The 13,222-nt window shown below is 49.6% G+C and overlaps 1 protein-coding gene across 2 annotated transcripts; it reads left to right on the top strand.

Moving 5' to 3' along the window:
• The first annotated feature begins 1,016 nt into the window (after window positions 1-1,016).
• On the top strand, window positions 1,017-8,716 carry LOC141153167 (uncharacterized). Of its 2 annotated transcripts, none has more exons than XM_073637864.1 (6): window positions 1,017-1,041; window positions 2,727-2,799; window positions 5,949-6,141; window positions 6,211-6,328; window positions 6,868-6,933; window positions 8,206-8,716. In XM_073637864.1, exons 1-6 carry the CDS (start codon window positions 1,032-1,034, stop codon window positions 8,649-8,651), a joined length of 906 nt encoding a protein of 301 aa, XP_073493965.1. In that variant the 5' UTR covers window positions 1,017-1,031; the 3' UTR covers window positions 8,652-8,716. The 2 variants fall into 2 exon arrangements, with proteins under 2 accessions (XP_073493965.1, XP_073493966.1); XM_073637865.1 differs by lacking the exon at window positions 1,017-1,041 and adding an exon at window positions 1,581-1,893.
• The last annotated feature ends 4,506 nt before the right edge of the window (window positions 8,717-13,222 follow it).

Below are 13,222 nucleotides of genomic sequence, written 5' to 3'. Positions count from 1 at the left end.
GGTGTTGTGATTAATATCTGCCTGGTGCTTCTAGCTGCTTCCACAGCGAGCTGTCTTTCTTGAGCTCTGCGAATAGCCTCCCGTTTATCTTCTATGGTGCCTTCATCCTCAAGCAATGCCATCTCCTCCTCATACCACACAACCCACTGACTTTTCCGAGAATTTACCTCCAGGTCCTGTCTTTTCTCCAATTGCTCTGGGAATCCATCTCCAGTGCCATCTTGAAGGCTGGCTCCTTCCAAAATTCCAATAAGTTGTTCTTTGGACAGTCCTTTGTAACAGACCCCTAATTCACTTGCCTTTGTTTGTAGGTTCCCCCCAGTCCAATTCCTGTATCCTGAGGCTCTGGCTCCATTCGTTGCTGGGCTGCTGTTCTCCATTCCCTCTGCTCTAATCCCTCCGCTGCCAACCAGTTTGTGACGGGTGTGAGACGGAGCAGGCAGAGACAGCAGGCCGATGAACAATCCAACAATCTTTATTGGGACTAGGAGAATATAGCACCAAACAAATATATGGTTCCTTAGAGTCTTCAAGGTTGATACACAAAAAATGACAAATTCGGGGGCGCCATCCACTAATCCAACGCCAAGGAAAATGCAACAGTCTCAGATTAAGTCCTCAAATCCAGCAGGGTGACAAGACATCACAATCCCACATGGCAACTGATCTCCAATCTCCAATAGTATAGCTGATCTCCAATAGTCCATACGCGGCACCAGGATCTGGCCTCAGCCACAGATCCTAGCCCTTCACACAGCACAGCTCCAACTAACTAACCAAACATGTGGCTTAGTGTTTTACATCCCTTGGGATCAGCCCTCTGGTTGGGCAGAGATACTCCCACCCCACCCCTTTACACATTTGCTACAGATAACTCAAAGAATGAAGAATCTTCTAGAACTCCAGTCTCCAGCAGGTCTGCAGACTTGTGCATTTAAGCGAAGCCACCTACAGAGAGGAACAAAGACACACAGACCCCCAGGAGATGCAGGACAGAAAATGCTAATGCAGGCCTGATTACAGTATGGTCCATGAAAACAGGTGAGGGGGGCTGCACTCTGTCACATAAGGAGGGGGCTCGGTCCACAGAAGGTCCTGGCACAGGAGGGGTACGAGGAGGGGGATCGGTATATGGAGGATGCTGGCACATGAGGAGAACAAGGAGGGGGCTTGGTACACAGAGGGTCATGGCACAAATGAGGTACACCAAAGGAGCTTGGTAAACAGAGGGTTCTGGCACACGAGCAGTACACAGAAAGGGCTCTGTACACAGAGGGTCCAAGGACACGTGAAGTGGAAGGAGAGGGCTAAGTACATGAAGGGTACTGGCACACCACGAGGGGTACACAGGGTTCTGGCACAAGTGAGGTACAAGGAGGGGGCTCGGTACACGGAGGGTCCTGGCACACCTGAGGTACAAATGTGACACCCCAGGGGTCTGGTTGCCACAGTAATAGAGATATTATGTCTGAGAGAAAGTGGGAGGTTTCTCTGGTCAGGATCCCTAAGCATGCAACACGGTCCGCCCAGACCTGGGAGGGGAGGAATCTGCCCTTATAAACTGGGTCTGGGGCGGGATTAGAGCAGTCAGAGTGAAGCTGCAGACAGAGTCAGAGTCTGGAGAGGGAAAGTGAGATCAGGAGCTCTGGAGGAGCAGTAGCTGAAGTCCAGGGGCTGGAGCTGAGCAGAGCTCGCCCTGGACGAAGACACTAAAACCGGACACAGGAGTCCGAGGCTGTGGGGACTAATATACACCCAGCAGCAGAAACCAGCCGGCAGGGGATTCCAGGTCCTCTGGCCATAGAAGCCCGGAGGCTCGGTCACAAAGAAGGGACCAGCGCCGCCATCCAGGAGCGGAGGCTAACAGAAGGCCCCAAGTCACCAGCCATACGGGTGAGCACCACACGGTATACTCAGGGACGTGGGCTACTTGTAACCGCTGACAGCAAGGTAGCCAGGAAGAGTGCAGATAAACGGGGAGGCCTACAACTCCACCTGGCCAGGGGAACTCCTGCTTGCTCGCAGACTGACCAGGCCCCTTATACTAGCCAGTACTCCCGGGAGGGTCTGCCTTGTACCATCAGTAAAGACCCTGAACTGCACCACACGTCTCTGTGATTCCTTGCCGCTCCTGCACCATTATCACTGGGACCCTCAGACCATCACTCCCATCATCTTCCACCTTAGCTGCCCTGAGGCAATACTTCTCCCGTGGGGAGTCATCCCATACTCGGCTGCGCAAACAACATCAGTCTCAGCGGTCTGCAGCGCAGCGGCGGTCCCCACTGACCGCAATCCACGGGTGGCGTAGTCGGACACTTATTACAATACAAATAGACTGCCACTGGTTTGACCACCCTGGGCACGGACCGGGTCACCGCCACACGGAGACTACAACCCCCAGCATCTCAGCGATCCGGCTCCGGGTATTCCCCTGCACAGCACAGGCCCAGGGGGCGCGTCACAAGGAGGGGACTCGGTATACGGAGGGCCCCCGGCAGTGTGGGTTAGAGGATGGGCACATTGATCAGGTGTTTGTAGTGACTGAGTTTTCTTCACTTTCAGAGCCATGGCTCCTCTCTCTCTGTGAGCTCACCCCTTCTGACATCCTGGGAAATGAGCTGCTCTTCTCAGGAAATCTTATGTAACATGACTTTTTCCAAATGTGATAATTGGCTCGCCCTGCCGTACAAATAAGTGACCCCTCCCAATCTCACTGATTACAGCTCCAGAGATGATCCTGCTGCCGATCGCGCTGCTGCTCCTACTTTGCGGGGAAGGACGAGGACGCAAACTGTTGTAAGTAATGCACAAGGGACGAGTCCCTAATCCACAGGAGGGGCGCAGCTGCACAGAGTATTTCAGGAGAGGGATTGGTATCATGGGTAGTCAAGGAATGGATTTCACATAGTGGAAGATATCAGGGTCTGACAGCAACACAGAGTATTGCAGGAGATGGTGGATAGTCACAGATGGAGTTACATTATGGATAAAGAATAAGTTACAGAAAAGGAAGATTGAGGGAAGGCGATTAGTGATCAGGATCAGATTGAACAGGAGCAATAAGAGATTTTGCTCCAACCCCACTCCACATTCACTCTCCTATCCACGTTCAGCCTCCCCTGCGGAGTGACCTCCTGGCCTCTGCACCTGAGCAGTAGGAGCATGGACAGCAGATTCAGGTGTCTGGGAGCTGTGACTGGGCGTCGTCTATGTGGAGTCACCCATAATGATACCGAGGAGGTCGGTCAGGAAACAGGAGGCAGATCCTGGTGAGTGGGGGGCACAGGAGCCTGAGCAATGCAAGCTGCCTGAAGACCTGGAACCTGCAACTTGAGGAAAGATGTGTAAATACTCTCCCACCCTGAATGGAAAAGAAATGTGCAAACATCCATGACAGAGCAGCTGGGGGAGAAGTCATGGATTGCGGAGGATGTGAATCCATGAGAGCTTGAGGAGGACAGTGAAGTCTAGAGGGAGGAAGAGAGGGACAGAAGAAGGGGACAGAGTAGAGGTGTGGGGGACAGAGGAGGGGGGAGAGGGGACAGAAGAGTCTGTAAGGAGGAGGAGGGGACAGAGGAGTATGGAGGGAGGAGGAGGGGGACAGAGCAAAGGAGGGGGAGAGAGGTGGAGGGGCACAGAGGAGAAGGGCAGAAGAATTTGGAGGGAGGAGGAGGGGGGACAGAGGAGTCTGGAGGGAGGAAGAGAGGGACGAACAAGGAGGACAGATGAAAGGGACAAAGAAGGAGGAGGGGACAGGAGTTTGGAGAGAGGAGGAGGGGTACAGAGGAGTCTGGAGGGAGGAAGAGGGGGCAGAGGAGTCTGGAGGGAGGAAAAAGGAGACAGAGGAGTCTGTGAGGAATAAGAAGAGATGGACAAAGGAGGGAGGAGGGGGAATCACCCATAATGATACTGAGAAGGTTGGGCAGAAATCCAAGAAGCTGCAGGCTGATCCTGGTGAGTGGGAGGCACAGGAGCCTGAGCAATGCAACCTGTCTGAAGACCTGGAACCTGCAACTTGAGGAAAGATCTGTACCGACTACACCCAGAATGGTGTAAGAAATGTGCAAACATCAGTGACATAGGGCAGCTGGGGGAGAAGTCATAGACTACGATGCAGGTGAATCCATGAGAGCTTGTAAGAAATTACTCATGAATAAAAAAGGAACTTAATACACAGGGAAAAGGGGGTCAGAGGAGGGAGGAAGAGGGGGACAGAGGAGGGGGTCAGAGGGGTTAGGAGGGCAGAGGAGAGAGGATGAGGAGGGGAACAGTTGAAGGAGGAGGGAGGAGGAGAGGGAGGAGGAAGGGGATGAGGGGGCAGAGGAGGGGGACAGGAAGGAAGATAGGGGTACAGAATGGGAAAAGGCGAGGAGAGATACAGAGGAGAGAAGGGGGCAGAGGAGGGAGGAGGAAGACAGATTAGAGATGGGGACATAGGAAGAAGGTGACAGAGGAGGGGGACAGAAGAGGGAGGAGGAGGTAGATGGGAGGAAGGAGGAAAAAGGAAGGAGGAGGACAGGGGAGTCTGGAGGTTAGGGGGAGGAGAGGTGTCGAAACATAGAAGGAGGATAGAGGAGTCTGAAATGAGGGCAGAGGAGTCTGGAGGGAGGAGGACAGGGGAGACTCGATGAGGAGGGGATCAGAGTATTCTGAAAGGTATGTTGAGGACAGGAGCAGGGGGAGGACAGAGGAGTCTGAAAGGAGGAGGACCGTGGAGTTTGAAGGAAGGAGGACAGAGGGGTCTGGAGCGAAAATAGGAGGCTGGAGGGAGGAGTATTGAGGAGTCTGGGGAAAGGAGCGGGACGAAGGAGTCAGGAGGGAGGCGTGAGAACAGTAGAGTCTGGAGGGAAGAGGGCTGGGGAGACTGAATGGAGGAGGACTGGGTAGTCTGGAGGGAGGCAGTGATCAGAGGAGTCTGGAAGGACAGGAGTCTGGAGCAAAGAGGACAGAGGATTGAGGGGGATAGAGACATCTAGAGGGAGGAGCAGAGGCATTTGGAGTGAGGAGGGTGAACAAAGGCATCTGGAGGGAGGATGGCAACAGAGGAGGTTGGAGGGAGGAGGAGAACAGAACAGTCTGGAGAGTGATAGAGGTCAGAAGAGGAGGAGCATAGAGGAGACTGTTGGGAAGAGGGGGACAGAGGATTCTGGAAGGAAAAGGAGGACAGACCAGGGATGAAGAGGGTGACAGAGTAGGATGGAGGAGTCTGAAGAGAGGAGGGGGGATAGAGGAGTCTGGAGGGGGACAGAGGAGTCTGGAAGTAGAAGGAGGACAGAGAAGGTATGAGGAGGATGAAAGAGGAGGGACAGAGGAGTCTGGAGGGAGGAGGAGGGACAGAGGATGGGCGAGGAAGACAGAAGAAGGAGGAGGAGGACAGAGGAATCTGGAGAGAAGGGGAGGGCACAGGAGTTTGGAGGAGGGGAATGTGACAGTGGAGTAGGGAGGAGAAGGACAGATGAGTCTAGTGGGAGGAGGACAGGAGTAGTCTGGAAGGAGGAGGAGGAAGACGACAGGAGTCTAGAGGGAGGAGGGGGTCAGATGAGTGTGGAGAGAGGACGAGGTGGACCGCAAAGGAGTCAGGAGGTAGAAGGTCGACAGAAGAGGATGGCAGCCGCTTATTCTCCTCTCCCTTTTCAAAGCTTGGGTTGGGTAAATTGGCTATAGACTACACAAGGACTTAGCCAACAGTAGTGGTTTGCCTTGGGATAAGTAGATACATCTGGAAGGATGAAGATGTCCAGCAGTACAGAGTATATCAGTAGATGAGTGTACTAAGCATTTAACGGGTCACAAGCAGAGTTACACAGTGGATGGAGCAGGGTGTCTCAGCAGCACACAGTATTTGGGGTGAATAGTGCACTGATCTAGGAATTTCCTGATATTTGGGTCTGGTCTTGGTGATGCAGACCCCCATGTCATACAGTAATTTCTTCCTTCTTCCCCAGCCCCCATGTGACGGCCCCAGAAACATGGCGACTTGGCGTCCCGGAGAAGGTTTTGGTTCGGACGTCCCAGCAGTTGGAGAGTTTCCCGGTGACGGTTTCCTTAGTGAGTTACCCGGATAAGAAGACAACGTTCTCCTCTGCGCTGTTGGCACTGACTCCTGACAACCGCTTCCGGGGGGCAGTTAAGCTGTCGGTGAGTGGGGGAGGGGATGTGTGGGGTATCTGGAGCTTGCGCTTCATCTCACAGGTGCCTGTGTCATAGATGACGGCGGAGGATTCCCCCGGAGAGTTTGTGTATCTGCTGGTGGAATCCGAGATGTTCAGAGAAGATAGGAGAATCCCGGTGACCAGCGCCGCCCGCACCACCATGGATGAGCCCGGTAATGGCCGCACTTCTATGGTTGTATCAGGACTGGAGAGACGTGTGCTGCTGTATTCACCTCACAGAGGATTGTCTGCACTGATACACTGTAATAGACCCTCCGCTGTGAGATATATGATGTTCATATACAAAACTGCGATCCATACACTCCTCTCCTGAAACACTCTGTGCTGCTGGGGACCTTGGTCTCTTCCTCTGTGTCCCCCATTATCTTCTCTCCTGAAATACTCTGTGCTAATGGGAACCTTGCTCCTTCTTCTACATCCCCCCAATATCTACTCTCCTTTCCTGAAATGCTCTGGGCTGCTGGGGACCCTGGTCTCTTCTTCTGTCCCGTCCCCCCCTCAAATCCTGAAATACTCTGTGCTGCTGGGGACCTCGCCTTCAATGTGTGCACTCCTCCATTCACTTCTTGGCACTGTCCCACCTCATGCTGCTCTATAAATCATGTCGGTGAGGTGGGTCCCGAGCTGAGTGTTCATGGGCAGATTATGTGTGGAAATGTTTAATTCTGATGGGAAATAATTCTTATTCCAGATATTTCCACTCCACGGAGAAAACGGCGACAATCTCTCCTGACTGAGACACAGATCCAGCACTTGAGTATGTTACATCTCATATCATAGGGGTCCTGTGTGATGGGTCGCATTCACTGCACCATAATGCTGAAAATAGCAGTGCTTGATCACGTGGTCACATATCCGGTACATGGTCACAAGCCCCAAGTGGTTATGAGTGTCATGCGTGGTCATTAGTGAAGAACGAGCAGGCTCGTTTGCTTGAGTTTGCATTGGGTGCTCGGGTACGCACCCAGTATCGCGGGTGCTCGAGTGAAATATTCAGGCAATCCCCTCATGTTTTTTGGCTGTGTAACAGTTGTGAAACGTGTGTGGGGACGCAAACATTTCACTCCAGTACCCGCGATACTGGGTATGTACGCGAGCACCAGAACAAACTCAAGTAACGAGCACGCTCGCTCATCACTAGTGGTCATAAGTCCAAGTGGCTACAAGTCCAGTGCATGGTCACCAGTCCAAGTGGCTATAGATGAAATCCCAGTAGCTCAGAGGAGGGGTCACAGGATTTTGGATTCTCATTTAGTTTTCTTCAGTGGGCTCACGTGGCACCTCTGCTGCTGAAGTCACTTTACCGTGTGGATCTCCACTTCGCACATTGCACGCCATGTCTCCAGATTGTGGTAAGAAGTAGATTAGAAAAACTCCAGCACCTTCTCCGTATCCATCACAAGAAATGTAAAGTTAAAACGTCCATTTCATTAGTTCCATTAAAAAAGCGCAATATGTAAGGCAGACCTTACGCGTTTCGAACCAAACAGGGGTTCTTAATCATAGGTTAAATTGCTGTAGTTAAAAGACATATATATACACTAATGAACTTCCTGTTCTTTGTTGGTCTCCACCCTATTTTCTCGTTTGTTTTCAGTCCATATGTATGTATATATATATATATATATATATATATATATCTATCTTTTAACTACAGCAATATAACCTATGATTAAGAACCCTTGTTTGGTTCGGAACCTTACATATGGCGCTTTTTTAATGGAACTAATAAAATGGACGTTTTAACTTTACATCTCTAATGATGGATACGGAGAAGGTGCTGGAGTTTTTCTAATCTACTTCTTACTGCTTCTCATCCCTGGATTTGCTACCAAGGATTTCTGTGCACCAGTGGACCCTTATGGCATATGTATGGTAGGCTGAAATTTTCCTCTTTTTTTCCTTTATATCTCCAGATTGTGAGCTGCTGTTCAGGCATAGTGGGTGCTGGTGTAAATTGGGTGATTATATCGTGCCCCCCATACTCTGCATTCTCTGTGTTTTACCAGTGTAATTTCTCTGTTCTCAGCTGAGAAATACCGGAATCCCAATATCCAGCAGTGCTGTCTTAATGGCGCCAATTACTATATGAAGCATGAGAATTGTGAGAGTGAACAAAATGAGGCGCTAAAACGAAGCAAACCAAAATGTCATCAGGCGTACGAAGAGTGCTGCAACTACAGCGAGGGGCAAATGGTCAAGGTTCTGCCGATGGGTGCATATCCAAGAATATCTCCATTTCCTGCCACTCTTGTCACCAGTCACCATGTGCAGGTCCCAGTGATCAGCAGATACGTGGATGATACAATCCTGATCACGGTGAAACAGAGCATCGCTGGGAGAGCGGTCACCAATACATTTACCGTGAAGATAAACCCCACCCAAGACTTCTCCGTACAACTGAGCAGCGCAATGTTCAACACGAACATCGATGTGTCGTTCCAGACTCTGCCCACTACGGATAGCGATCAGTGACATGGCACCGCCATAATCTGAGTGTTATACCTGCTGCCAAAATGAATAAAATCTGTTCTATAAAATCGTCTGAGCCTGTAATTCAGTAATCCGGTATCGCCTTCCTACGGAGGACTGCAGCCTAATCTGGAATGTCTGAGGTAACAGGAACAGGCTATGGGAAGGACAAAGGGGGCATTTCAGCCGGTCCTGAGCCGCAGAAGACCCCTTATAATAAAATCCAAAATGTGATAAGCACAGTATAGTACAAAATGTAGGGTTCTGTATGTTACAGTCAGTGTCATAGTTACATATGTTGAAAAAAGACCTAGGTCCATTAGGGTCAACCTTTCTCCACCAATTAGACATTTTGTCACTAAATTATCTATAACCGACAATGTTATGTGTACTGAGGAAACCATCCAGTTATAGTGTCTGCCATTACTACCTCTTGTGGTCGGCATTCCACAGTCTGACTGCTCTGACTATAAAGAACCCTTTCCTGTTCAGCTCCTAGAATCGCCTTTCTTCCACCCACCCGTAATGAGTGCCCCCTGGTCCTTAGTATGGTCTTTGGAAGCAATAAATCACATGCCAGTCCTTTGTATTGACCACATATATATTTATACATGTAAATCAGATCCCCTCTGAGACGTCTATTTTCTAAGCTAAACAAGCTCAACTTTTCCAACCTCTCATATGAGAGGCTTCCATCCCTTGTAATAATCTACTTGCCCACCTTTGAACTGACTCTAACTTCTGCATATGCTTTTGAAAATGTGGAGCCCAAAACTGGATCCCATATTCTAGATGTGGCCTCACAAGTGATTTATAAAGGGGTACCCCAGGGATCCCAGGATTTTATATCTTTTTATTCACTCTAAAATCTTGTTTGCTTTTGCGGCTGCTGCTTGACATTGAGTACTGCTGCTCAGCTTACTTGTAACCAGAATACCCAAGTCCTTCTTCTCTGTAGTCCCGAGTATACTCCCATTTATTGTATATGCAACAATAGGATTACTCCGTCCTAGGTGCATTACTCTACATTTATTAACATTACATCTCATTTGCCAATTGTTTGCCCATTCAGACATCTTATCCAGATCGTTTTATAATATCGTAACGTCAAGATCAGATTTTAATATCCTACATAGTTTGGTGTCATCAGCAAAGACTGAACTTTACTCTCAATCCCATCCCCGAGGTCATTAATAAAAAGGTTAAAAAGAATCGGTCCTAGCACAGTTCCCTGCGGTCCCCACTGCTGACTATATCCAATTTAGAGAACGTACCATTTATGACGACTCTTTTTCCTATCTTTTAGCGAATTCCTTACCCATTTACATATACTTCCCCCAAGTCCTTGATTTTGGAGTTCAGTATAGGGCTGCTATGTGGTACAGCATCAAATGCCTTAGCAAAGTCCAGATAATTCACATCAGCTGCATTACCAACATCCAGATTTGCACTTACCTCCTCATAGAAACCCAACATATTGCCCAGATGCAGATGTACTTCTTGAGTTAAACTAGTTATATCAGGTGGTAAACTTTGAATTTTGCTTTGTTGAATGATCCCTGGAACAGTCAGTTCACTGGTGAACACCAGTGCTGCCACCAGGAATTTCAGGGCCCCATACTAGCAAAATTTTCGGGCCCCCTTGAGACTCTGCCCAGGCTCCACCCCAGCTCCGCCTCCACCCCTTGAACCTTGCACAGTGCCACCGCTCACTGTTGGAAAAACTCCACTTCTGCACCACGTCCTCACCAATCACACATTAACAGTTCCCATTGAACATTATATAACACACATAGCCAGCAGCTTTTGTTTTGGCCAAAAGATTTTTTAAACCGCCACCACGACAAGGCAGACTCTTCTGGCCGGACCTACTCTAATCTATACTATTAAACATTTCTTATAATACCCAATACTCTTTTTTGATATATTACTCTTTAAGGGAATGTGTCACATACATTTTTTAAAAATGACCAGTAATACCACATACAAGGAACAAATACCGTCACACCATGACCAGACCACATATTACCACCACATAGTGACCAAATAATACCACATACAAGGAACAAATACTGTCACAGCATGACCAAACCACATATTACCACCATATAGTGACCAAATAAACACAAATAGAGTGGCCTCCAGAGCAATTCCCCAATTTTTCCCCAACTTCTACACTACATCCTTTTGTGCATCATTTTTAATTTTAGAGTAGAGACTCACAAGTTATGTGATTATTGCACAAGCACTTTATGTTAATTTATATATATTGATTTTTTGTGTTTTTTATAACACACATATTTATTTAAACAAGCTGCTAATAGAGGTGATCATGCGTATTTATTTAATATTGGCAATTTAAATTTGGTTGGCACAATATATATTCTTTTCAGAGAAGACTTATGTGTAATATTTATTGTGGACATCCCTCTCCCCCCTTCTGAACTGTATTTTATGTATGTTTTATATTTTTAATTGTTTATCTTGCTGTCTGTTTTTATTTGTCTTGATTGAATAAAATATATGAATTACACTTGATAGTGTTGTAGTCCCTTGTATACCTTTCTTTTGTAATTTTGTATTCTGGTGTTGATAAGGCCTGTGTCTTTTCTGTGATGTTTTCAGAGCACATTCCCCAATCCTGTCCCCATGTCTCCTCTCCATTCTGCCCCATGTCTCCTCTCCATTCTGCCCCCATGTCTCCTCTCCATTCAGCCCTCATGTCTCCTCTCCATTCTGCCCCCATGTCTCCTCACCATTCCGCCCCATGTCTCCTCCATTCTGCCCCCATGTCTCCTCTCCATTCTGCCCCCATGTCTCCTCTCCATTCTACCCCCATGTCTCCTCTCCATTCTGCCCCCATGTCTCCTCTCCATTCAGCCCCCATGTCTCCTCTCCATTCAGCCCCCATGTCTCCTCACCATTCTGCCCTCATGTCTCCTCTTCATTCAGCCCCCATGTCTCCTCTCCATTCTGCCCCCATGTCTCCTCACCATTCTGCCCTCATGTCTCCTCACCATTCTGCCCCCATGTCTCCTCTCCATTCTGCCCCCATGTCTCTTCTCCATTCTGCCCCCATGTCTCCTCTCCATTCAGCCCCCATGTCTCCTCTCCATTCTGCCCCCATGTCTCCTCACCATTCTGCCCTCATGTCTCCTCTCCATTCTGCCCCCATGTCTCCTCTCCATTCTGCCCCCATGTCTCCTCTCCATTCAGCCCCCATGTCTCCTCTCCATTGTGCCCCCATGTCTCCTCACCATTCTGCCCTCATGTCTCCTCACCATTCTGCCCCCATGTCTCCTCTCCATTCTGCCCTCATGTCTCCTCTCGATCCTGTCCCCATGTCTCCTCACCATCTTGTCTCCATGTCTCCTCACCATCCTGTCCCCATGTCTCCTCACCATCTTGTCCCCATGTCTCCTCACCATCTTGTCCCTATGACTCCGCACCATCCTGCCCCCATGTATCCTCATCATCCTGTTCCCATGTCTCCTCTCCATTCTGCCCCCATGTCTCCTCTCCATTCACTCCCCATGTGTCCTCTACGTTCTGTCCCCATGTCTCCTCTCCATTCTGCCCACATGTCTCCTCACCATCTTGTCCCCATGTCTCCTCACCATCTTGTCCCAATATCTCCTCACCATCCTGCCCCCATGTATCCTCATCATCCTGTCCCCATGTCTCCTCGCCATCCTCTCCCTATGTCTCCTCACCATTCTGCCCCCATGTCTCCTCAAAATTCTGCCCCATGTCTCCTCACCATTCTGCCCCCATGTATCCTTACCATTCTGCCCCATGTCTCCTCTCCATTCTGCCCCCATGCCTCCTCTCCATTCTACTCCCATGTCTCCTCTCCATTCTGCCCCCATGTCTCCTCACCATTCTGCCCTCATGTCTCCTCTCCATTCTGCCCCCATGTCTCCTCACCATTCTGCCCCATGTCTCCTCTCCATTCTGCCCCATGTCTCATCATCATTCCGCCCCCATGTCTCCTCTCCATTCTGCCCCATGTCTCATCACCATTCTGCCCCCATGTTTCCTCACCATTTTGCCCCTATGTCTCCTCTCCATTCTGCCCCCATGTCTCCTCACCATTCTGCCCCCATGTTTCCACACCATTCTGCCCCCATGTCTCCTCTCCATTCTGCCCCCATGTCTCCTCACCATTCTGCTCCATGTCTCCTCTCCATTCTGCCCCATGTCTCATCACCATTCTGCCCCCATGTCTCCTCTCCATTCTGCCCCATGTCTCATCACCATTCTGCCCCCATGTTTCCTCACCATTTTGCCCCTATGTCTCCTCACCATTCTGTCCCCATGTCTCCTCTCCATTCTGCCCCATGTCTCATCACCATTCTGCCCCCATGTTTCCTCACTATTTTGCCCCTATGTCTCCTCGCCATTCTGTCCCCATGTCTCCTCACCATTTTGCCCCTATGTCTCCTCGCCATTCTGTCCCCATGTCTCCTCACCATTCTGCCCCCATGTCTCCTCACCATTCTGCCCCCATGTCTCCTCACCATCCTGTCCCCATGTCTCCTCACCATTCTGCCCCCATGTGTTCTCCCCATCCT

The sequence above is a fragment of the Phyllobates terribilis genome, unplaced genomic scaffold, assembly GCF_046119375.1.
Source record: "Phyllobates terribilis strain yellow unplaced genomic scaffold, ASM4611937v1 Scaffold_7__3_contigs__length_470593459, whole genome shotgun sequence".
Taxonomy (NCBI): Eukaryota; Metazoa; Chordata; class Amphibia; order Anura; family Dendrobatidae; genus Phyllobates; species Phyllobates terribilis.
This window is presented reverse-complemented; position numbering and strand designations above follow the sequence as displayed.

Coding starts and splice junctions, on each gene's coding strand:
- LOC141153167 (XM_073637864.1), top strand. Junction 2,800..5,948: donor GGACGAGGACGCAAACTGTT/GTAAGTAATGCA, acceptor CTTCTTCCCCAG/CCCCCATGTGACGGCCCCAG. Junction 6,329..6,867: donor CACCACCATGGATGAGCCCG/GTAATGGCCGCA, acceptor TTCTTATTCCAG/ATATTTCCACTCCACGGAGA.